Source organism: Lepisosteus oculatus, chromosome 26 (genome assembly GCF_040954835.1).
Source record: "Lepisosteus oculatus isolate fLepOcu1 chromosome 26, fLepOcu1.hap2, whole genome shotgun sequence".
Lineage (NCBI taxonomy): Eukaryota > Metazoa > Chordata > Actinopteri > Semionotiformes > Lepisosteidae > Lepisosteus > Lepisosteus oculatus.
In genome coordinates this window covers 7122235-7147343 of record NC_090721.1, presented here as the reverse complement: position 1 = coordinate 7147343, position 25109 = coordinate 7122235, and the positions used below count along the sequence as shown (strand labels likewise).

At 46.6% G+C, this 25109-nt stretch overlaps 1 protein-coding gene across 2 annotated transcripts; it reads left to right on the top strand.

Annotated features, from left to right (window-relative positions):
* The first annotated feature begins 1387 nt into the window (after nucleotides 1-1387).
* LOC102685774 (vascular endothelial zinc finger 1) lies at nucleotides 1388-24230 on the top strand. 2 transcript variants are annotated; one of them, XM_015367450.2, is made up of 6 exons: nucleotides 1388-1499; nucleotides 10850-11715; nucleotides 13183-13252; nucleotides 14138-14303; nucleotides 16781-16822; nucleotides 18553-24230. In XM_015367450.2, exons 1-6 carry the CDS (start codon nucleotides 1467-1469, stop codon nucleotides 18930-18932), a joined length of 1557 nt encoding a protein of 518 aa, XP_015222936.1. In that variant the 5' UTR covers nucleotides 1388-1466; the 3' UTR covers nucleotides 18933-24230. The 2 variants fall into 2 exon arrangements, with proteins under 2 accessions (XP_015222936.1, XP_015222937.1); XM_015367451.2 differs by lacking the exon at nucleotides 16781-16822.
* The last annotated feature ends 879 nt before the right edge of the window (nucleotides 24231-25109 follow it).

Below are 25109 nucleotides of genomic sequence, written 5' to 3'. Positions count from 1 at the left end.
GGAACACAGTCACCAGTCTCTGCTCCCTCAAGGCCACAAGTCCATTAAACCTTAACTGTGTGAATTTAAATCTTTATTGATCTTGAGCTGCTGAAGAATTAAAGAGAGATGGAAATTCTGCCCAGCTTTGGGGATCTGTTTCACAGGAAAGAGGAAAAAAAACTTTAGAAAGGCAATCAACTAGGTTCCTTTAAATTAAAATGTAGAGATGAAAATGAACTGTCCTAGGCTCCTATCCTTTTATTCTATACCTCCTCCCAATAAACAATAAGGAGAGTTTATTTATTTTCAACCTACATCAAAACGGGTTAGCTCTAACTTCATGTTGGAAGAAACTGTATTTTTTAGGCACCTGCAAGTTTGTTTTTTTTGCGTTCAGACTGAATTAATTAGTTGTGCAAGGCTTGGCGATGATGGCTTTACAGGGAGTATAAAAAAAATAATGTTTTTATTCTGAGAAAAAAGTGAACAGTCAAGGACTAACAGCTGCTCAGTTAGGACACACTTCGAGTTTATACATGGGAGAAAGAAATAGCGGCAGTTTCCAAATTTGATTTAAAGTTATATTTTTTATTTTAAAATCCTTAAAAACCTCGGAAGGGTTCCAATTTTTAACAAAACTTCGTTTTGGTAGCAGTTTTCTACCGTGTTTTAATGTCGGAATACAGTCCCGCAAATTGCCAACTGATTTATTGTAATAAACAGACCGCTTAAAATAGACGCTTGCACGTCTGTGCAAGAGAAATCCCCCTATCGATTAGAACGATCTTCTCTCATCTACTATTTTAAACCTAATTCGATTTACACAAAACAACATTTTAATTTCCATAACATAAATTTAAAAATTGCCACGTATTTCCCATTATATTATATTCACGTATTTAGCTAATCCGACAAGTCGCGCCTTAAAAAAACAATTTGGCCCAGCGAACAACGGTCACCACGGACTAACTTTAGCATTAGTCACGCAAACAGTGGGAACGCGGCCCTTTTTTTTTTTGCTCTGTATTTAAATAGACACATAAACGATAAAGGGGGGGACATATTCGACGTATTTTCTAATAACGAAACCCCCCAAAACATTTCGAGGATCCTTTCCAACAGCAAATTGAAAATGATTAACTCTTTGCCATGTTTCGAATGCCCCCTGCCGGACCACTGAAACATGGGCAAAAAGGGGAGCTTTGGTAATTTAAAACCCTAATTCAAAATAAATATTTCCACACAACAGCATTAATCCACATATTATGTACTATAAATTCAGAAATTGCCGTTTAAGACTAAACTCATTTAGGAAAATAAACGTATTCCTTAGACGTGTGATGGAATAGCTGCGTCGTCTCCCCCAAAATCCGTTTGGAATGGTTCGCCCCAAGGGTTACAGGAAGTTGTAGCAGCTGCCATGTTTAGCTGCTTTGTTGTAGATTTCTTGTAGGTTTCCTGCAGATTTTTTTTTAAGTGTTGCAATGGAACCGAGCTGGAGTACATTTTTATTTCAGGTAAGCTGGCTCATCGAAGCGCGGAAGAACCCCTGTAAATTAATCGGGAGCCCAACCCCGCGAGTCCCGCGGTCCGCGTTGGTTTTTAAAAGGTTTAATTTTAGGTAAAGCTATCCAAGCAAAACAATGGTACATCAATCCCTGGTTTCCAGCTGTGAGGTGTAGGGCATGACGCTTGGAAAAAAAAATCTGGACTCCGTTCTTTTCTCGGGGTTTTTTGGCCCTTCGTTGATATTGTTAAGACTGCAGTGCTCATGAATCTAGCTCAAATGAGTCGAATATCGGAGGTATTGGCGTTTATTTTGCAGATCAAAGGTAAACATGATCTCTCTCTCCGCCGCCGCCACCACCAACGGCAGCCGCTAGCTACAGTACTCTCCGCTTTTTTTTTTTTTCTCCTTCATAACCGTTGATCTGGTTTTGTCTGATCGGGTTGAATGCCGCCTCTCTCTCTCTCCCCCCCCTCCCTTTAAAAAATGCATCTTCCCTAACCAAAATAAAATCAGTGCAATGACGGGGAGGGGAAGGGGGGGTGGTGTGGAGGAGAGCCCGGACTTCCGAATCTTTTTAACTTTTTTTGCACCTCTCCTTTTCCACGGATTCATTGAAATATGGAACCGCGGGTTAGCGGAGGAATTCAAACTATGCGTCCGGCGCTGTAATTTTAGCGGCGATGTGCTTGCGGGTGAGCGGGGGGCTGTTTTAAAAACGCGGCCTGGGCGCCTTCTGGTTGACGCGGCCACATGAGAGAGAATCGGGCTCGAAACGGGACGAGAAGTTGCCCTGCGAGCTCACGCTGGTGCCTGATCAGCGAGCGGAGAGCCGCTATTTTGTCTGCTCTTTGCAGCAGCAACAACACACAAAAAAAAAAGATGCCAAGCTGAGTAACAAGCTCGTTTGTGGTTAATCTGTTTAATGTGATAATGGTGTTACTTAATGGTGGTGGTGGGGAGATAAAATGAATTTCAGTAAAGGGGCTAATATTATGCATCGCCCTGGGCAAATTGTCCTTTCTTTTTAAAATAAGAGCGGGATTGGTTTTGCACGTCCCTACGATAATTTTGTCAAACAAAAAAAAAAACTTCGTTCAGGTTTCAAAATGGGAGTTAGGCGCTACACGCTGTTGATGTGCGGAGAGCGACATGGTTACATGGTGTTCCCCGGCGATCGGTTTTTGATTTTTGCGACTGGGAAACGGGAATCGGGCAAATTGTTGATCATGGGGAAAGAGAGAGGAGCGCGGCTGCGCCAGCCTTCTCCTGCCCCGGTAACCAGACGGGCAGTCCGCACTCGTCGTTTTCGAGGAGGGAAAAAAAAATGAAGCGGGGGGGAATCCTCTTCCCAACATCTGGAGCGAGTGCCAGGCGCCTGTTAAAAATGCCGTAGCGGAATTGTGAAATCCAAGCTCGCCTGTAGCTGCCGAAGATGACTCACGAATACGTGCTCCGGGGAAGGAGGCGAGGGCAGGTTGCACTCGTCGAGGTACCCCAGAGGAGACTGTAGAAGTCGGGTGGGCTGGTCAGGGGTTGAGCATTTTCGGCAGCCGCCGGGTCTGTACTTTGTGTGCGTGAATGTATATTTTTGGGGGGAGGGTGTAAACTTTCTTGCTTCCAAAACGCGACTGCAGGTGGGCTATCCCTGGTTGTACCAGGCCCAGAGCACGGTTTCATCAGCCTGGACTCGGATGATAAAATTTGGATGCCTTTATCACTGTACTATCTTCTGTGTCTCTCCTGTGAGCATCAGCAGTCTAAAGAACACACCTTTTTTTAAAAAAATCCCCAATTCCAGCCTGTCTTGCAGTTTATTTTCATATGTAGTTGTACATACACCTGTAGGATAATAGATCTTTTGATGGATTTTGGACTGTTGTAGTCTATATGATACAAATTCTACCCTAGTTTCTTGTTCGTTTCCAGTTACAAGGAAACGAAATCTTCACAGTGTCTGTGCCGGATATTGTTAGTGGAGAAAGTGAGGGAGCTCTTGATATTGTGAAGCCACAGTTGGGTCACCATGTTGAGTTGACCTTAGAGCTGTTAAGGAGGTAGTGAGCAGCAATTGCGTGTAAATGCCCTCGTGGGTAAAATGACAAGATGAAAATGCTCAGAATGTTTTTTTTTTTTCGCTAGCAGATTAGCGGTAGTTCCGTTAGAATCCCATGAATTGTTTTGTGCTGCCCAGTCCTTGGTTCAGAAAAAGCTGGATCAGTTGACCTTAAAACTCAATTACACTTTAATCACTTTTCACGTCAACTACTGTTGAATCTTCTGACACCCCAATAACGTGGGGCTGGGTGGGGTGCAGTTCTCTGCACTGCGTGTCCTTGGCGGAGATCTGCTGCCAGAGCAGTTGGCGCATGAAATGCTGAATTTTAAAAGACTTTTGTTTTCCATATAACGCAAGCGCAATCAATCATCGCTGATGGATTGTTAAAGAAATGCCAGGGAACTTCAAGAATAGGTTTCATGTTTTTTTTTCACTTGTTTGAAACTGCAGCTGAATTACCCACTCAGGATTTTAGCAGGAAAATGCAATTTCAGTTGCCTTGATCCTCATTCTCCTGGACGACTGTTTATTGTGGGGGGGGGCGTCTTTTATTCCTGCTGCATTACAAATTAAGCAAATATTTCAGAAGAAATATCAGTTGTGGCAGCTTGGCGTTCCCATAGAACAAGAAGCAGTGGGTGAACCGTTGTAGCTGAAATTCTATTACCAGCCCCAAGGACAGCTGAAGTATCAACCTCCATCTCTTGACACCTGCAGCGTGGTTGAACAAGACGAGCCCTGCGATTGAGCTGATAGGAATACCGTGGTCTTTGAGGAGGAGGATCATTTCATCCTGCAGCAGCCCTGAAGCCAGATATTAAAGCTGATATAGTCTTGGCTCTTTTTATCTCTGGGTGTTGAAGTTGACGGTATCTTCCGAAGTTTTCCACCCTTCATTCTGTTTGAATTATTCATCAAATCAGATTATTCAGAGCGTTTGGGTGGTGCATGTTATTGCCTGGGGGGGGCGTGCTACTTTAATATCTGTCCACACTCCCCCCCCCTTTAATTATACTTACGAACTGCAGTAAAATCTGCAGGTAAAACTATTCCCTGCTTGCTGAGGAACTGCAGCTGTTACCAGCTAATTGGCAGCAGCAAAGTGCCCATGATACTTGCATTTCATAACCACCCGGGCGGAAATTTCTGAAAGCACCATGAATAAAGAGCAGTGAAGGGGGGGGTGGGGAAAAGGTTCTATTTTTTTTCTCATTCCAGTGCTTGCATTGAATCAATAGGACAGTATTTGACGAGTTTACAGACCTGCGTGAACATGGTTTATTGTCCTGTAGGCCTCTGAGGTACATCGGAGAAAAATCAGAGGGGCACAAGTCTGCCTGTATTCTTAAGGGTTGATAATTGAAATAGTTTTGGTTTAAGAAGTTCGCACTTCTGGTTTTGTGTGTCGTGTAGAAGAACAGGAACCTCAGATGTCATTTTGGTGCATCGCTACAGAGAAAGTGGATGTCCCGCACAGAAATCCGATGTAGTGGAAGAAACCCGATCATTACGACTCCTTCACAGTAGAATGCCATGATATTGAAGGGAAGCCGAAAGGCAGACGATGAAAAGCCAGGTCAGCTTGGGTGAGAACTCGTGTAAGAGAGGCTGAGAGGCTCAGATGGACCGGTCTGTGCTGTTCCGTGTGGTTTTTAAGGCTGATCCTACAGGCCCCATGAATATAACCCACGAATGAGGTCATGCTGTTCAAGACTTGGAAAGTTTCAGCCAGAGGTTGGACTTGCCTGAAATTCATAACTTGCATGCAATAAATAACTGACACGGCTTACAGGGCTGATCCTGTGATATATTAAAGAGGGAGCTGTACTGTGTGCAAGGCAAAATCTTACTTTTCTAAGTCCCTCCTCCAATACAGATCAACTGGAAGTATTGGGATTGCGCGGACACTACCGTGAACAGTTCATTTGTATGTTTAACGTTAAGATCGGTGCACAAGTAATGTCTGATCGGCTGTTTCAAAGGAGGGAAGAACTCCGTTAAAATCCGCAAAATCCTGTTTAAAACAGCACAGTAATGCGTTCCCCATGACTCATTTCGCCAGGATGGATCCTCACTTGTCTGCACTCTTACTTATCGAATTCTCTTCGGGGCACGGACACTACAGTGGTGCAGTAATAAGAGGCTAAAGACTTAAACCCTTGTGCAGCAGTCCTGCTCACACTGTAAGGCTCAGCTGGTGTGCTCTCATGACAGCTTTTGACGAGCTGTTCCATTGCTGCAGTACTGGATGTATACAGTGTTGTATCAGCTGCAGGAAAGGGCTTGTTTATTAATGACTGTCACTTTACAGTGCTCCACCAGGCTATTGAAAGGCAGTGCATTGGACAGTCGCTAAATTGCTCCCGTCGAAGGCAGAGACTTATCACAATAATGTACCTGCATTTTTTTTTTTGCCTCGAGAAGTAGATCCCACATCTTGCATGCCGACTGCTCCTCCCACGAGCAGTTTGGATGCCGGCTCTCCAGGTGTATCGTTTCCCGGTCATTAAAAACCTGAGCTCCGGACCTTGCCAATTGAGCATCTCGCATAGGAGCTTAGGACGGACGAGAGGTGGAGTGTTTGGCGCTAATGTTTAAAGTTTTATGATCTAGGGCTCAGCAGACCAAAAGCACGTGCTTGCAGGTGTCCCTTTGATGCTTAACCCCTGAATACATTAGAATTTAATCAATAAACACCTTCCAGCTCCTAATACAGCACACGTACACCTCGTCTGATGAAATGGCGCTCTTCTGACGGGTGTGTTAGTGCTGTCGCATTGCTCTCTATTCATGCTTTTGCAACGAAGGATTTCTTTTTGACTTGTATTTTTCGTTTCTCTTTCTGGTCTTTTTTTTTTAACAACGCTCCTCTGCAGCGATACCCATTCCCCAGGCTGCATCTCCGAGTTCGAGGAGGCGTTTTGGGTTTTTTTTTTTGCTGCTGCTTCTTGTTCCTCCTCTCCCCTGTTTTGGTGTTATTTATCTTGGAATGACCTCAGCCTTCAGAGTCGATTTGGATCAAAACCGGCGGAGCGGCATGAACGCACAGCAGGATCCTGTCCCTTGGCCCCCCCAGCTCCGGCCTGCGCCGTGCCCCATCCTGGCCGAGAGTGAGGGTATTTCCCCCTTCTCCCTAGACGGGGGGGGGGGAGAGAGTGCGGGGCAGGTGCTGTGACAAAAGGGAGTTAAATGCCCACGGCCGGTCTCCGGGTCCGCTCGCAGTCTGCAGAAACGCAGCCCCCGTGAATGGCTGGGGCACAATCCGCCTGGAGCGTCTCACAAAGACCCCCTGTAGGGGCTTAAGTGCGTCGCCGCTTGGATTTGTGTCTTAATGGCACACATAAGATACGGAAAAGAAGCAGAGTTGATTTTCTTCCCCCCCAGCCATAAATAAAAAGGCCCCTACAGGCCGGCCGATCTTGAATGGGGAAGAGGTCAGGTCTTGAACCCTGCGTGCCGCGATGAGGGACAGAGGTTTTGTCTTAATTGCTCAGGTCTCGGAGATTTTACCACGCCGGAGTAGCCCATTAGCGCGCCGGATGTCCGTGGGGAGCCAGGCAGACGCGGTCGGGTGGAAATGGAGATCCTCCACTCCGGTCCTTAACTGTGGCTATGGGGCACGCCAGTCTCTCTTGTTTTATGTTGACATCAATAGCTGAAATAGCAAGTTAATCCTGTCTCCTGTCATAATGTGTAACTGGGACGTCTGAACCTTCTCTTTGTTGCTTCTCCTGTGATTATGTGCCCTGTACAATTAGACTTCAGCCTGACGTGCTTTGTTTTTTAATGTTCCTGTTAATGCGTAGTCGTAGACGCTGTGTGAAACTTGGTGTTTTTCTGTTGCTGGGGGTGGGGGGGCTTGACTGTGATAACTCGGCGCTTCTGTATCTGAAACAAGACGTTTTATTGCGCCTAAGTGCAGCTGTCTCTGCTCCTGGACACGGCCTGCGTGTTTTCCTTTTCGTTTAATGAAAGCCAGAGCCGGCTGTGTTATGTACACATTAACCTCGTCTTGAATCTAGAGCTTTATAGATCTCTTGCATCTTATTTCTACACCTATTGCTGGTAGGATGTTCCCATTGACCCCTGAAGATGAAACGCCTCTGTTGGGAACGTGTTCCACACAGTAAGGCAAATCTGAACCTCTCTTGCTGTCACTGTTGCCTTTGTATTAAGCTCCAACCTGTGGCTTTGATCAGCCTTGCCTTTTCCCAGATGAGCCCAGTGAACACGTATGGGGGGGCTTTCAGTCTGGGGTGGGGTTTAGGGACGATGGGGTTTGAGGATGGACCTGATCAGCCCGGGTGCAGGAGCTGTCTCCCATCTCCCCCCCCCACCCTGAATAAAGTGTGGAATTGTTTTGAAAGGGATATTAATAGTGGTGTCGTAAGATGTGTGCCATGAGCCATCTTAAGAAACTGCGGGAGTCGCATTTCACTTTGTGATGAGGAGGTAATGTTACCGTTGACATCAGAACTGGCAGAGTGCTCCTTAACTGCATGGAGGTTCACTGTCTCTCTGCTCCTGAGATGGCAGCAGAAGTAACAGTCAATCTCCACCCCTCCACAGTAGTTTTCTGTTGCTCCCAGATTGCGTGTGTGTGTGTTTGTACAGACCTGGTGCTGCAGTGTGGTCACTTAGCTTCAATTTCTAGCAGCTGCTTAATCCAGGGAAAGGGGGAAAAAAAAGAGAGAGGAGCGGTTGTTGAACTGACGGAAAGTGAAAGTGTTTCTCGTCCGTTCTTTGAAGAAGAAAGAGTCAGATCCCTCTCCGGCGGGTCTGAGCTCTGCGTTTTGCTTTTTCCGGCCCCCTTCTCTTTAAAGTGCGTTTCTGAAAAGATCAGCCTGTGGGAAACTAAGCTCCTCTCTTAATCTCCTCTGGATAGAAACGGGCCCCGTTGCGGAGGAGAGTTCGATCTGCTCTGAAAGGCAGACTGCGGTGTGCTGCTCTTTCTGCCGGGGCCGGTGTTTCCTGCTCCCTGCAGCGGCTCGGACTGCCTCCTTTGGCGTGGCCGCTCTCTTTGCCAGGCCCGTACGACGGGACGCCGGCCTGGCAGCGATTTTCTTTGCCAAAAAAAAAAGAACGTGACAAGACAGTTCCTGATCAAGCAAATCCGTTCCCTCGACTTGCTCCCTGCAGGGCCAGGCACAGACTCGGCACTTTAAACCCCAGCCCGTGTCAAGACTCCGTTTTCTTGTTTTATTGTTGGGACCTTTGAGGGCTCAGAAGTTAGTTTTCTGCCCCTGACTGCCCTCATGCCTTCCGGAGCTGGTGGAGTTCATGGACAGTCAGCGGCGTGTTGCTGGAAGCCCTGCTGGCTGATAAAAGGTTGTAGTCGGGCCTGAGCGGAGTGCTGTTGCACGTTCATGTGTCGTAATGCGAAGAGTTTATCAGCGCTGCTCTTCCAGGTGCCTGGGATTATTGGGATTGAATCCAGTGATCTCACTATTGGGGGTATAGGATGCCTAAAAACGCAGGGCCTGTTTAAGGAATGAGTCGCTGTGACTCTCCTGACTGCATGTGATTTGCTTCTCTCGGTGTTGTCCTGAACTTCTTGGCTTGTTGCCCTTTGTGCGTTCCCAGATCCGAACCGGCAGGCTTAGAGTTTCAAAAGTGTCATTCGTCTTGAACTCCGGCCCGTTTTTGCCCGTTCTGTGATCTGCCAGTGTCCGCAGGTCTTGAAGGGTTCTGGTGTGGTTTATTTCCCGGCATGTCCCACCACCCCCACCTCGTATCGCCAGGCCCCCTGCAGAGCGTGTCTGCCCGCAGTCACATGGAGAACCGTCTTGGTCCCGGCGAGAGATCGGTTTACACAGCACGGATTTAGATGCTTGAGTGGCAGCGCGCTGTGTGCATGTCCCAGTCACGTCCTCTCCCTGGCTAGAGGGAGCTAAGGCGTCTTTCGCTCACAGGACAGAAGAGCAGAGCGATCTCTTCGCCCGCACTCTGCACAGCAGCCTGTAACTTTCTAACAATGTCTCTGCAGCTGCGCAGGGTTAAAGCTCCTTAATACGTGGGCATTGTTCAGCTAAAATACACCGAGCTGCATTTGCTATAATCTTCCAAGGTAATGGCAAATGAATTAAAAAGAAAAGGTCTGTAAAGAGTTTCACAGGGTTGAGGATGTGGGTGTGTGCTCTGCGTTCCCAGGCCTGCAACAGTTTTGGTAATTTTCCCTTTTTCTTTCAGAAGTTTGTTTTTCATTGATATCTCTCCAGCACATTTCACTACCTACCTTAATGTGCACTTACATTTTCCCTTTCAGAAACATTTTGAAAATGAAGTTTTCCCTCCTCCTCCTCCTCTTGTGTCTTATTACTCATAGGGAGGCTTGCAGTAGCAGCTGACTTCTGCTACTGGTAAAGTGCTTTCAGGCTGCAGTCAGATCTGCATTGTTGTCTTAAAGAACACAAAGGCTCTGAAAATGAGTCATTTTCTATTTTTGCTCGGTTATAGCACTGTCACTTTGGTAAACCCGTCAGTTTCCCTTTTAGTGTTCGGCAGAGTCTGTGAGAGCTTTGATCTGAACAGCCCTCGATGCAGAAAATCATGCCAGAGTTACATTGTGAAATGAGCACGCAGCTGGCAGTGTTTAATCTTGAGGCATTTTAGTAGCACAAGAGGCCTGGCAGAAATTGTACCTTTTTTTAAAAAAAATCACCCTTACATACGAGGCTACCTCTGACACAGGTTGATGTCAAAGCCGGTATTAGAAGTCACAAGAACGGCAAGGCCTGGCACAGCCTTTGTAATGTATGTGTTTAGTGGTTCTTTCACAGGTTCGGGTTCTTTGTTTGCAGTGGGTTCAGTGAATTGTTTTTTTGCATTTTGCAGTGGTTATGAAGTGCTCCTCCGAGTTGGGTGGGGTATGAGCCTTGAGGAATTGGAAATACAGTAAAAAGGGCAGCCAAGATAAGACAATGGTGCCATACGTGGTGGTGTGTGGAAGGACTTCATTATGCAAAATGGCCAACTTGGTAAATAAGCTCTTGCGTTGAGAGAGCAGGGTTAAATGAGACAGCTGGCCCTGTCCAGATGTTATCCGATAGGGGTTTAAGTTAGCACAGCTCTGGAGCCAATCTGTGTGTTCGTTTTGCAGCGCAGCTCCTGTTGCAGTGCCAGCGGAGGAGCCGGGTCGCCTCTGAGTTGGTTAACCTGCCTCTCGAGCCTTGAGCCTGGCACCAGGCGCGCGAGAGCTACCCCCACAGTCCTGCCGGGGGGACAGGCCGCCTCTTGAACGCGCCCCCGTCCGGCTGGGATTGGCCCGGTCCTTTCAGCTCGGTCTTCTGTCTGTCCCGCAGGCTAACGAAGCGTTGCATCACCAGCACCAGGTGGCGCAGAACAGCCTGCTGCCGCTCTTGAACTCCGGGGCGGACCAGCAGGACCAGAAGCCAGTGCTGCCCATCCCCCTGGACCAGAAGCCCCCGGCGAGCGCGGCCGAGCTCCTCAAGGACAATGTGGCCAGCGGGACGGGCGGCGGGACGGGAGCAGGCGGGGGAGGCGGCGGCGGCGGCGGGGGAGGCGGGGGCACCGGCGCCGGAGGGGGCGGCCCAGTGCCGGTGGTGAAAAAGGAGCAGAAAACCAAAACGCCCTTCATCTGCGGCTACTGCAACAAAGCCTTCAGGGACAGCTACCACCTGCGGCGGCACGAGTCGTGCCACACGGGCGTCAAGATGGTGTCGAGGCCAAAGAAGACGGCGCAGACGGCGCCCACCATGGTGCCGCTCATCTCCACCGTGCCCCGCGAGAACAGCACCAACCCCTCCTACGTCTCCACCATCGCCGGCATCCTCACCACCGCCACCACCTCGGTCTCCACGGGCTCCAGCATCATGTCGCCCACCTCCATGCCCAACGTGCAGCAGGCCCAGCAGCAGCAGCAGCAGGCCCAGCAGCAGCAGCAGCAGGCCCAGCAGCAGGCCGCCCCCAAGAAGCCCGCCAAGCCGGTCAAGAAGAACCACGGCTGCGAGATGTGCGGCAAGGCCTTCCGCGACGTCTACCACCTGAACCGGCACAAGCTGTCCCACTCGGACGAGAAGCCCTTCGAGTGCCCCATCTGCCAGCAGCGCTTCAAGCGCAAGGACCGCATGACCTACCACGTGCGCTCCCACGAGGGAGGAATCAACAAGCCCTACATCTGCTCTGTGTGCGGGAAGGGTTTCTCCAGGTACGGGCTCCTTTCTCCGGGAGGGCGGGAGGGCGGGGCGGGTGGGTTGGGGTGGGCAACAGCCTCGGTGATTGGCTGTTGTAGGACGGCGGGTTTTCCCGCTCCAGGCCCTGGCGGATTCTCCTGGCCAGGGCCGGCCTTTTTTACGTCTATTTGAAATCCCTCTTCCTGAAAACCCCCCCCACCCCACCCTGCTCCTTGTCGGCAGAACTCCGGCCGCGGCAGGAGTGCTATCTGGGAAGGCAGAGGCTTGAAGGGGAATCTCTCTGGGGGGCACGGGACAGCCCTGCTCCAGTCCCCCGGGGAATTAGGAGCCGTGGTGACCCCCGGTGCGAGATTTCGGTCCCGGGAATTGTCCCGTCTTTGTCGGGAGACGGCCTGGGGTTCCGCCTGCCGCTGCAGTCTCAGCCGGCGCGGCGCGGTCGCTCTCTCTGATCTCCGCGTGGCTGTGTGCCTGAAGTGCGCTCCTACTTCCTGGAGGGATTCTGCTCCGGCAGGAAGATTTGCCGGTTGAAATGTACCAGTCTGGGAGGGAGGGAGAGGGGGAGGGGGGGTGTTTCCTCTTACTCGTGTGGGAGTCGGCAGTCGCTGAAGAGCTGATCTGAGAGAGGAACGGGAGTCCCGCTGAAACTGCGTGGTAGGTGTCTGGAGCCTGGAGCTGGTGTACATCCCAGAGAAGAGTGAGACAGCGCACGTTTAGCCCTCTACTGGAATAAGAGCATGCCATTTCCTGTCAGAAGACTTAGACCTTTATTTCTCTAAATTATAAGCAGAACTATGTGCACTATTTTAATTTCAGCTTGGAACAATAGCAAAAACTCCCCCCTTGCATAGGCAGCTTTCCACTGTTTCAACAGGGTTGCTTTCAGAGTTAGCAGCAGTCCCTTAAAAACAGCTAGCTGTATGCATGGGCATTACTGAGCAGAGGGAATCTTATTTACTCTTGCCGAGTTCCTGGTGGGAGCTCAGTGAAGATTTAACTCCACCCCAGGGATCCCAGAGAGATTCCCCAGCTGTAAACATGACTTTTTTTTTTTAACGCCGTGCTTTCCTGTGAAGAATGGACTATAATTATTATTCCCGTTACTTTTGTGCTGAACGAACCGCGTTCAGCTTCCGCCGGCGCTGCCTGAAAATAGTAAGCAAGGGCTTCTTGCTCTGCCTGTGTCGCTTATCTTCTGTTGGCCTGGCTTGATGACGCCAGAGTGGAAGAATTTGAATGGGATATCCAGCTTTGTGGCTTGTCAGACGTGTACATGTCTTTTCAGGTTTCACAATTGCTAAAAGGAATGCTGGGTCCTTTGAATGGATCCTCAGAAGATTCTCTTCCCTTGCAGAATGTGGCATGTGTCAATACTGCTGCCCTGGAGATGCAGCCATATTGTGGCCCTTCCGTTCCTGCAGCAGACATTTCACCGCTGCAGCGTAATTATAAGTTGTTCATTCAAGTTTTCTTTTTTCTTCTAGGCCTGATCATCTAAGCTGTCATGTGAAACATGTTCATTCCACAGAAAGACCCTTCAAATGCCAAGTTACAGTAAGATGTGATATAATAACCATAGCCGCTTATTGTGCGTCTTCGACTATTGGTGTTTTCAGTTTTTTTTTCCAAATCTATAAATGCCTTTCTAAAGAAGCTGTCAGAAATAGCGCTTCGAGCATAGCAGGTAGCAGAGATGTCTCCAGTGTTTGATGGGATCTTTTGACCCGAGCTAGCAACCCGACTCTGCCAGTGTCTAATTTTTTAGAATAAATTAACCTGTGATGTGCCACATTGAGAGGACGATGTGTGCCACAAACTCTAGCTTAGATCTTGCTTCTCATATTCTCTTGCTGTCATCCCTCCTTTCGTAAGGAAACCAGTCATCTGTTAGTTCCAGATTTTGAGCGATGTGCAGGGGCTGTGGCGTCTCGGTTTGCTCTCTTGACAGAGATCAAGGGTGCAGTGCGCGCCAGAATTAAATGCCTTTTTGTAACAAAAAAATTAGGTACGTTAGTTTCCGAAATTAAGCTGCCATTTCAAAAGAGCTACTTTTTTTTAATGCCCTGTGATGGTGTTAGATATTGCAGGAGGGTGATGAAGTGTGTGTGTGACTGGATTTTAATGATAAAGTGTGAAGTGCAGTTTATAGAAGAATTTTTATGCCAAGGTTTTGGCAGCATATGAGTTTAAGGAATCTACTTGGGCAGGTTATTGCTGAAATCTTTTTTCTTCAGTGTTTCAAGGTGGTTTGTTAAAAGATTTATGAGGGTATTTAACATTTACTAACATTTACTCAGGTCTGCACCTTCCCTTCCTTATCAGATGTCGTTTCCTCTATCCACACTTCAGTGCAGATCATGGCCAAGGTTCAGTTCAGTATCCTGCAGTGTCGAGTTACTGCACCCCACAGTCGTTCATGCTTGTGTCTCTGGTTTTCAGGCCTGCACAGCTGCTTTCGCTACCAAAGACAGACTGCGCTCGCACATGATTCGACATGAAGGGAAAGTGACCTGCAATATCTGTGGCAAGATGCTCAGCGCAGCATACATCACCAGCCATCTAAAGACGCATGGGCAAACCAACTTCAACACTTCCTGCAACAAAGGTGTGTGAGCCGCACAGCCCTGCCCTGCCTGGCGTTGTCCTGACATGACCCTGGTGTTAGGTGAAGATTCTTCCGGCAGAGGTGGTTGGCTCACATGAGTCTAGAATTAAGACAAAACACATTCTTGAACGGCTAAATTGTTTACAGAGTCACGCCCACCAGTTGCTAGCCGAGTTTGATCACTGACATTTCTGCCATTTTTTTTACAAAAGAACTGAGAAGGGAGGAGCTTTTTTTTCTGGTCTTTTGTCATTTTGTCATCCTTTGCGCAGATTTCTAATGCAATACGAAGCAGCCTCAGCAGAGAGAAATTGCCTTGGAGATAGAGGAAAACGTGCAGCCCTTGAATGGGTAGTATTTTGCCCGGGATCTGTTCCTGTCGACATTCTTGTATTCCTGCTTGTTTCGGGTGTGTTGTTAGTGCTGGAATGGAGATTCTCTTGAGCACTTCTGGCCTGCGCTGGTTCCAGGTTTGCTCAGAGAGCAGCCCCTCTGGCACAGGATGGGCGTTCAGGCAAAATGTGGGCGTACTGAGACGGCATGCCCTGGCACTCTCTTCTCGCAAGACAACTTTTTCTTAACCTGTTCCATAATCGCACCACAGCTGGTGGTGGGGTAGTCCACCGAGATCAGGACTTGCAGTGGGCTAGCTATGGTGCTCTCCATGAAAGCCTTTAAGTTCCAAGGAACTGACTCTCCTTCTGTGGGCAGAGAGGAACTGCAGAGCCAGGCAGGGAGCAGGTTTCCTATCACCTGTGTACCTATAGCCCTCCCAGCTTGGGAGGTCAGGTTTCTTCCAGGCCCCAGTCTGATGGCCGACTGCCGGTGGGCTCTGAGATTTCCCATAGCTGCTACCCGCTTCTTGCTTGGGACCTCAGAGGTACGGCAGATTTCTTGCAGATAAGGCCGCGTGCCTGCATGCAGAACCTCTTCATTCTGCTTAAAACTAAACATGCTGCTCAGAATCCGACTGCAGGCCCCTTGCAAACTGAATGCAGCTGTTCTTGAAACTAAATCCAGTCCAGAATATTCAGCAGGATCTGCTGGGAATCAAGAGAAACTTATTCTTTCCATCTGGGTCTGCATTAGGTGATCTTTCGGTTTCCACGATAATCAGAATTGAGACGTCTAATTTTGTTTCCCCTTGCTGTTTAGATAATTGCAGCAAAGTTAATGGCAGATTTTTGCCATGAGGGGAATGTGCAAGTGCAGTTAGGTATTCCAGGATCTTTTCCGGTTTTAGCACACTGAGTGGTATGGAGGGAGATTCCTTACCTTAACAGAGGTTTGTGCCACATGAGGGGAATTCTCATGAGGCGTATCATTGCTGCCTGTAGCACAGACATCTGCTGCGGTGTTCTGAATTTTAAACTGTTTCATTCTCTTTTTTTTTGCGCATGCAAGTATTTGATCCATCCAAAACTGCTTCACTTCCACTGGCATTTATTGTGTTTAAATGCAGTGCCCACAGTGGAGCCACTGAGGTTATAGTGTTCTTAAATGGAGTGTTCCCACTGCTATTCCATAAGTCATTCAGTCCAACTCATGTTAACAAAAATCTGTTGTTCTATGATACCTCACTCCTACAGAGTTCCCACTCAAGTATCATGTCCTAGAAATAGAATACTGAGTGTTAAAGTATCTCAAGTTTTCAATATACTTATAAATTGCCTTTTGATAAGAGAATACATTTCTGTGGGCTGTTGTGCCCTATGTCTTAATTTTCACTGTTTATTCCTGAAATGCCTTAGATTTGTCAACAGGTCCTTCATCTGCCCTGAGTGCTACCTGTGGGCTGAATTCCCCAAATAATCCTGATTTTTCCGATTTGATTTCCATGTCGTGTTTATTTTTTCAGCCCGCAAAAGTGACAAAATGACCGAATCCCACTTTGTGTGAGGGCTGAACCTCGCTGCACGGTTTCTAGTTGCGTCTCTGTCTGGTTTTACAGCCTTGTTTTCACATCTGATGTGGACATCTTCAGCTGGCTGGGAAACCCAGCCCAGCTCTGCATGGAAACACTACACCGATGAGCGTGACCATCGATCTGTTCCGAAATAACTGCGTTACGAAATGACCAAAGAGCCAGTGACAGCAATTCGGTTTCCTCCGAAACGTCTCCTGCCCTAACTCTTTAACTGTGGTATTTAAACATGAACACAAAATTTGACCACTATCCTCTGCACCTGAGCTGTGCTAAATTAGGTAAATACTGGAGGAGGGGAGGGAAGACTCTCTCTCTCTCCATTCACCATGCTAATGACATTTTAGAGAAGCCAAGGTTCTAGGAATTCCTTGCACTGTGCTGTGTGTTCCTGTCTCTCGGAGCTCGCCATTGGTAATGGCTTGCCGTCTGCAATCCCTTGCCTTGAGTCCCCTCGGAAGACGAGGCCCTCAAGAGGTGGGGTGCAGTAGCGTCTCGCCCTCCCTGCCTGGGGAGTGGAATGATAACCCTGTGTGTCTGTATTTCTGAATAGGGCTAGGGGCCTGGCAGTGGAGCACCACAGGGGGACACAAAGGTAATATTGTAGCTCGATTTGAACAGAGCCTAAGCGCCTGAGGTGCGGCGTGCTGTCTTAGGACAGGTGGTGCCTCAGTGTGTCTCGGCGTGTTCTTCATGTTGTATTAAGCTGACCGTTTCCTCCCAGGCTTTCCCTGAAGTCACTGCTCTGACACCCCTTAACTCTTCCATTTGGAGTGCAGCTTGACGGTGTGCGAGTTACAGGGCCTTACACAGCAATAAGGCCCTGTAACTGGAATTGCAGTTACAGTGTGATGTAATTACATGGCCTGTATTCTCACAAAAAGGTCAGCGGGTGGCGATTTGCATAGCAAGCAATGTGGCTTTGTTTGTGCCGCTTGTTTTTAGGGAAGTGATCCCAGCGAAGCAGGGACCGGGGTTAGTAACCAGTATTCTGCTTTTTTAAGAGCTGCATTCTAGTCTTTAATAAATTCCGTGTCCTTGATTAAAATTGAATTCTAAAGCTGAGTCACTTTAGTGAGTGGGTAACTCAGCTGAAGATGCAAATTATAGGTGCATGCGCATATCAAGTTAAACAGTTGCAATAAGTAAATACACAGGTCTAAATTCACCAAGAATGCAAAACCTATGCACTTTATGATAATTTGATAATTTTTAAGGAACAGTGCTGCAGCGATCCCTGGGTTTCACTCGGGTTTGGGTATAGGATTAGAACTTGGGTATAGTATAGAATCCACATCATGTGGAAAAAAAATGGTTTTATATACTGCCTAAGACCATGATCTTTTTAAAATTCGAATCATGAAAACATGAAAAGGTGGCTTTAAACAGAAATCAGAATTTTATTTTACATAATAAAGCAAGGTTCTGTGCTTGGTTACCTGTTTACCAGAAAGAAAAAAATCTTCCACTTGCATTTCTACAACCAGCTGTTGGTCACATATACAAAAGGCATCCAAAGTTAAACTTCATGTGGTGCTTGTAACTGCAGTTTCATACGTAATCTACGGAATGCAATGTTTGCAAGTTGCTGAAGTGACATTCCATGTTGGTTGGTTTTCCAGCATTTATTTAAAAACAAAAATCTGGTCTCATTTGTGTATTCTCCACATTGCCGAAATTCTCAAATGTTCTGTCTGGGCCAAAAATGCATTCCTTGGGTCCCTAATTTGGACTTTGTCATTTTAAAAGAATACCAAATATTAAACCTGTCAATTTGTAGGCCATACTTTTTATGGAGTGTCTGCAGCATTTGTTAAGCTTGAGGTTGTGACCAAGTAACATTTAAAGGTTTAGGTATTAATTGCAAGGGACAGCTGAGCCCTTTACTATAAGGGTGCTTTCTGTGTCAATAAGTCACAAGCTTGGAACTTGCCATCGCTTGTCTCATTTATCCTGATGCTCTTGCTTATCAGGTCTCCCAGTGGCATCAGTGCGTTGCCTGTTGTAGTGGCTGCTGCCTGGGTCCTGTTTGACTTGAATAATTCATTTAGGGCAACGACAGAGGACTGGCTAGTTTTTAACATTGCCCACTGCTGCCTCAAATGAAGGCAGAGCAGAGGCTGAAACTGTGGATCTGACTAGTTTAAAGGGGCATGATTCCTTGAGCTTCTTGTCTATTTTTTTAAACAATCTAGCCCATGTGGGCTCAAGCTCCTCAGTGTAATGTTGTCCCTCTGACTTATGATCCATAATCACATGGGTGTTCCCCCCCCCCCCTCCTCCTTCTCCTCCCCCCCCCCCCACCACCCTTGTTTTGTTTTCCAGACACTAGCGAGGTGTGCAACTCGGCCTCGGCGACGCCCGTCACGGCCTCCGCCCCCATCACCACGGCGATGAACCGCGGCAACAACATCAGCAGCAACCCCGTCACCATCGCGGCGCAAATGAACATTACGACCAACACGGTCAACATCACCTCGCCCGTCAACATCCCGCACCCGGTGACCATCACCGCCCCGGTCAACATCGCCTCGGTCAACATCCCCGCCACCGCGCCCATGAATATCGCCCACCCTGTGGCCATCACCACGCCCATGCCCATCTCCACTGCCATGAATATAACGGGCCCCCTCAACATAGCCATGCGGCCCATGGAGAGCATGCCCTTCCTCTCCCAAGTCCTGCCTTCCTCCCCGCCCTGGTAAAACGCCCCATCATCATCATCATCATCATCACCCCCCAGCGCCCCATCCGAGTCCTCCACCCAGATATTAACGTTTACTTAGTACCGAGGGACAAGGAGGAAGGTCGATCCTTTGCTTGGCTGCAGCACGACTGCATTTTTGCGTAAAAGAATGAAATAATGAATTCTGTAGGAGTTAGTTAGGGATTTTTGTTTTGGTTTTGTTTTTTTCCCTCTCTCTGAAGGACTTGTGGGCCCCTCCCCTCCTCTCCTGCCCCTACCCCACCCCACCCTGCCCCGAGTCTGTGCGTCAAGCGGCGCGACGTTGCAGTTTGCGAAGAAAAGCCGCGAGTCTCCGCTTTTAGCATCTCAATACCCGGACTTTTCTTTTCGGGGTTGGAAAAGGAAAAAAAAATAGAGAGAAAGACACATTGCAATAAGTGTGCATTTGCTGGTTTCCAGACTACACGGAGCAGTGTTTTCTTTTTTTAGTAGTTTTTTTTTAACTATAGCCTGCTAATCAGTATTTAATAATGTTTTAAGCGTTTTTTTTAAAAAAAGATAAAAGGGACAAAGGCTTCTAATGGGAGGGAAGAAGATTTTAACTGTCAAGCATGAAAACTTTTAAATATACGAGAGAAATTCTGCGATGAAGGTACAGTCGTTGTACCTTAGTTGCCTATGATAATTAATTATTTTGGAACACCAACAACTGTAGCTATATTTTTATTTTTCTAAAGAGTACAATTCTGGTAACGGTCGAAGGTGATTGCTTTTCAGAATTGTCTAATTAGTAGTACAAATGAAAAAAATATTTGGGATAGCGCGAATGTGCTCCCTTTACATATTTGTAAATGGACGTTGGTCTTTTTACAGGAATTGATCGAGGAATAAGAGTCTTGCACTGAACGCATATCCCATGTGTAATTTTTCTGAGAACAGCAGTATTATCAAAGATCAAATTCTGAGTGTTCACTTGTTAGGTAACAAGTCTTTGCTGTAGATTACAGTGCCATCTAGTGGCTAGAATTCAATCTTGCTGAGAGGTTGCTCCCAAAGTTCACCTGTTTTCATCAACATGTCGGTGATGGATTGTAGAGATTTGCTAGTTATTTTATACCCTTGTTTTATTTGATTTTATTTTTTTAATTTGAGGACCCTGCTAGTATGGACCTTACACTCAGGAACTTTGCTGAGAGTAGCCCTGTAATCTGGTTGTCTAAAATGTCTAACACGTAACTTTATCTTGGACTTTTTAACGTTACTTTGTAAATATTTAACACCATATACTTTTGCTGAAATGAAAAATAGAAGCCCTTCACAGGACAGGGATCCAAGAACTTCTAATTCCGCCGTCCATGTGAGAAAAACAACGAAAAAAAGAACACGGGAAAACTGAATATCTTGCTTTGTTAGCTCCATTCCTTGCTGGTCGTCCAACTCAAACTGATTCTCGTACCAGAAACTGCTTTTTCTACCCATGCCTGGTAATCAACCCGCCGAAATAAACAGTGTACGCGCCTACCAGCTAAAGAAAGACTGTAACCCCCCATCGAAAAGCAGGTCGCTCCATTAAAGAAACCCTGTGCGGAGTTAAATGGGGTGGTGTTGCTCGTCCCTGACAGCGCTTGTGACTGGCTGGTCGTTCACCCCAGTGGATTTCCTGATGCACTTGTAGTCTTGGGGTCACACAGAGCGCTCCTGGAAAGGGGATGAGAGTAACCCTGGATTAGCCTCTTTGTGGGCACCTTCTGCCAGCAAGAGGGAGGAGGGGATGGGGGTCCATCCTTGTCCATTGGTTAGATCCCCCATTCGAACACCTGGGCAAAAATGGTACTGGTCTTTGTGCCCTGGGGTAGGATGCAGATGGGGTCACGCTTGCCGTTGGCATAGTTGCCACAATGCCCTGTGCTTAGCAGGGCAGACGAAACGGTATCGGTTCGCTAATTAGGGCGTAGCTTTTTGAAGGAGCCTGTAAATTGAGGGTGGGGTGGGGTGGGAGAACTCAAGAAGTTAAATGGCAATAATGGTTGAAGAAAAAAAAACACTAAAATGCTTCAGTCAGGAAGATATGAAAACCTAGAAGTATCAAAATGTCAACTGCTGTGGTGAAGTCATAATTAACTGGTTGCATGGTGTTATAGGAATTGATCATGTACTCTGTAAAGGGATGCCTTATGGCTGGGAGGGCACAGGAAAGCATTGAAGATCCCTCACTGGTCTTGAAGGCTCACCCCTGTACTCGTCTTTGCAGTGAATAAAGACTGGGGAGGGTTATAAGCAGCATATAATCTTTTACTAGAAGTCTCCACTTGTCGTAGTGCAGTTGGTTCATAAGGCTCCCCTGCATACATTCGACACTGCTGTAACCAAGACAGTCCTGTTAAGAAGGGACACAACAGCAATGTTTTGCGATTGAGAGCTGTCTCACCAGGTCTCTGCTTGAGAGAGAATGGATTGACGGATACATTGTGTGTATGTTTTCCTTCTGCATTTGCAGTTTGCTTTGAAAAACAAAAATTGGCTATTTTTTTAAACTTTTGTTTTTACGATCTATTTACAAAGAAAACTGATCACTTACTGCAGTTTGGAGGACTAAAAATGATGCACTCTTCTGCATCGGTTCCCATCAGACTCTTTTCAATTGGCTGATCTTGGACTCCTTGTGAAGGCAGATGAATGTATATCTTTGTACAAAACCATTTAGTTCTGAGGACGTGGTAGTTATGATAGACACATGTGCAAGATAAAAAAAGTAAGATAACCTTTTATAAATCTTTTGTATTAGAACATTAACAATGGTAATTTTTGTATATATGAAGACTAGGCTTTCTGATTAGCAGAAAGGTAAAACATTCCTACATTTTTTTTAAATGTATGTTTGTCAAAATAATTATGTAAACATATGCCCAATGTTTTATGTGCCTTTTATTTGGGTTGTCTAAATAAAAGAAAACTATAAAACGTGACTGTGGGTTGTTCATGATTCAGTGCAGGAGGGTTTGGTTAATGTAATGTGTTTGACATGCAGGGGAATGGATTAAAAGAGTGTGATGTGCCTCATTGTTCACACTCCTGTGTGTAAAGAGTCTGTACTCTGGTCGTGCATGTGCAGATCATCAGATCTCTGTCCTTAGAGCATTGTGTCATGCTTTATAATCAGTGCCTGTTAAGTGCTAAGAGGGAATAGAAATATTATGGTTAGATTGAGCCAAAAACATCTTTATACCTTATAGTTTTAATATGAGAAGGAATCCTGTATATATTTTTGCAATTATACTTGGAGCCAATGTCAGTTTAACCAAAGTTTCTCATGCCTGTTTCAAGATGTGTATTAAATGTAATATTCATATACCACCAAAGTGAAGTGAATCTGATATGCTACGGTACTTCATACATTTTTAGAAATGACTTAATAGGTATGCGTTTATTTCCTGCTTGCTTGCAGACTAGAAATCCTGTTGGAAAGCTGTAATTTGTTTATTGGTAGCGGTTGAAGGCAGTGGCTGAGATTGGGCTGGCAGGGAGAATGCAGAGTGCTCTCAATTCTTGCCTCTGGACAACTTCCAGGGAAGCCCTTTGGGAAAAGAGAGCTAAACACTATTCTGTCCATGTCGTGTTTAATCCATGATTCCAAAGTCCTAATGCCTTTAACAGCACCGAGAACGAAACCCAAATAACTCAAGGAAGGTCTTATATGTGCACTGTAAAAAAAAATGGTTCCTTAGGTGAAAGTTCTTATAATAAAAAGCAAAACAAAGCTTTTCCTCTTGTAGGGGGTTTAGTACAGCAGCCTAGCTGACGAATTGTGTATAGTACACAACAGAGGCCACAAAAGACCTCAGGCTTCAGTCTGCCACCCAAAGATGACTCCCTGGTTACACTGTGCCAGGAGTTCTCTAAAAAAAACACAGGAATGGATGCATTTACCAAACTGGTCTTAAGAAAACGGATTGATGCACATTGGGTACAATTAGTGCAGTCTACCATGGCTGTGTGAAAATGCTCGTGCCTCTCCCCAGAACAATCCTCATTGTCACAATATTGTCTGATTGATCTCCGTGAAGCGCAAAGGGGTTTGAAATTATCCTTGGTAAAAAAAACCCACCAACACATGCCTCTTCCTTTGCAGAGGAAATGTGTGCCGATTTAAGGATTGAATGGATGTCACACAGGTGCAGGGAAGGAAAAATGAGACAATGGGGCACCAAATACTGGAGGCGATTAAAATGAGTAAGCAGAATATTTTTTTTTTTCCGTTTTGCTTTGCTTTGTTTATTTAATGTCCCACTATGCTGCAGACACATCAGAAATCTGGAGGTCCCGCAGGCTGAGCCGTTAGTGAAGTGCTGCTTTCCTCCCGGCTGTTGAACAATTCGTTCCCCGGCGCTCGGTGGCCGACATACTGCGCCGGTCTCCAGCTCTCAGGAATGTGAAAGGCAGGCCAGCTGCTGTTCCTCTTCACAGCTTGCGGAACACGAGTGACGTGTGGAATAATGGCACCATTCACCCACAGCCAATCCTCTCCGCAGCTCGCCGGCGGGAGTGGGAGCTCAAACCGCGGCCTACAAAAGCAAGCGGGGTGTGCAGTTGCCTCCAAAAATCAGCACAAACGCGATGACCGCGTCTCTAAGTAACCCAGTAAAATTACAGCGTGGACACTGCTTTTTTTTTTGCAGGATGCAAGTATGATTTTTCGAAATCAAAGAAATGTGAAGTATAGGCGATTTCGCTTTAAGATAATACATTCTCAGTAGCGGTGGGATCGTTTTGGATATGCTTTTTGCGGGTACTGGATATCCGGCGCACACTGACGGATTTATTTTCTGAAAGTATGCGGTTGACCTTTCACCCTTCAGAGAACAGCTGCTTCAGATTATAACACCGAGGCTACGTCACCGAGGTACTGGCAAAGACACTCCACTAATTCTTCACAGATAATTCTGTCAAAATGTGGTTTGAGGATCACGGATTAAGAGAGAGCGACGAATAAATTATTCGCTGGAGAGACAATAGACCTGTGTCAAATCCTGTTTTTTCTTGCCTATTCACTCAATTAAACGTCCACTCCAATCTCCTCCTTTAAAAAACAAAAATCTGCAGACCTATTCCTTAGACGTTTTTAATGTTTAATTTCATTTTGAAGTGTTTAACTGAAGTTTTGGTCTGTGTTTAAAATGGGATTTTTCCCCCCAGAAGGTGCGTTTCATCTCTGTCAAGATGCGCTCCGCCATCGCAAATGATAAAAAAAGTGATCGTTTTCAGCGTCACACCTGTAATGTTATTCCAATTCAAGGAATAAATACCGATTTCAAACAAAGTGCTTCTGCGTTTATTTCTGTGGTGTAGATTTTCTTTATATTATTGGATTGTTCAATAAATATGTCCTGAGTGGGGGGAAATTGTGTCTGTTGGTGGACTTGGATTGTCTTTAGATATAAAACTCGCGTTATGCAGGCAGTACGTGACAAATGCGCAAGACCTGCCACGTAATAGCAGCCTCTCATTTATTCGGCGAAGGAAAACAATGCGGGATTGACACTTCATACCTTCAACCGGATTCAGATAAAATCTCAAAAAGTCAAGGTGATCGAAGCCTTCACGATTTGTAGTGCCAACTTGCGCAGTGACTGTTAGGTGTGAATAACGCGCTCTTCACTTGCTTGTGCAGATTGATCAAGCAACAGAAGTAAGGGATACAAATAGGGCGACATTTCATTTAGGTCCTTGCCTGCGGGCAGCAGCAGCAAACTACAAATAAATCGAGAACTGATGTTGAAGAAGCTACATATGGGCAAAACAGGTTTTTACAGTATGTTGACGCGTCATGTTCGCCTTCCAGGTAAATTTGGGGGGGGTGACTGTATGTTGGGATTAAAAACTCTTTAAAGGCGCCAGGACCCAATTTTCTCTATGTAGTTCAGGGCCCAATGTCCCACCGCTGGATGGTTCTACAAAGGGATGATACCAGCTCAGATAATTGCAGTTGACTTTGACAGCGCTTTTTCAGGACAGAAGGGAAAACACTTCAAAATAATCTGCATTATCTGGCGCCTAACCTTCGGATTGCTTTTTCCCCCTTTTTTTCAATTGCCTGCGTGTCTGGTTAATCCAGCTTTTTACTGGGTTTCAAAATGCATTGCCTGTTCGCAACAGCTGTATCTGTATTTCCCTCATCTCTCCACTAGGAAGCTGTCTG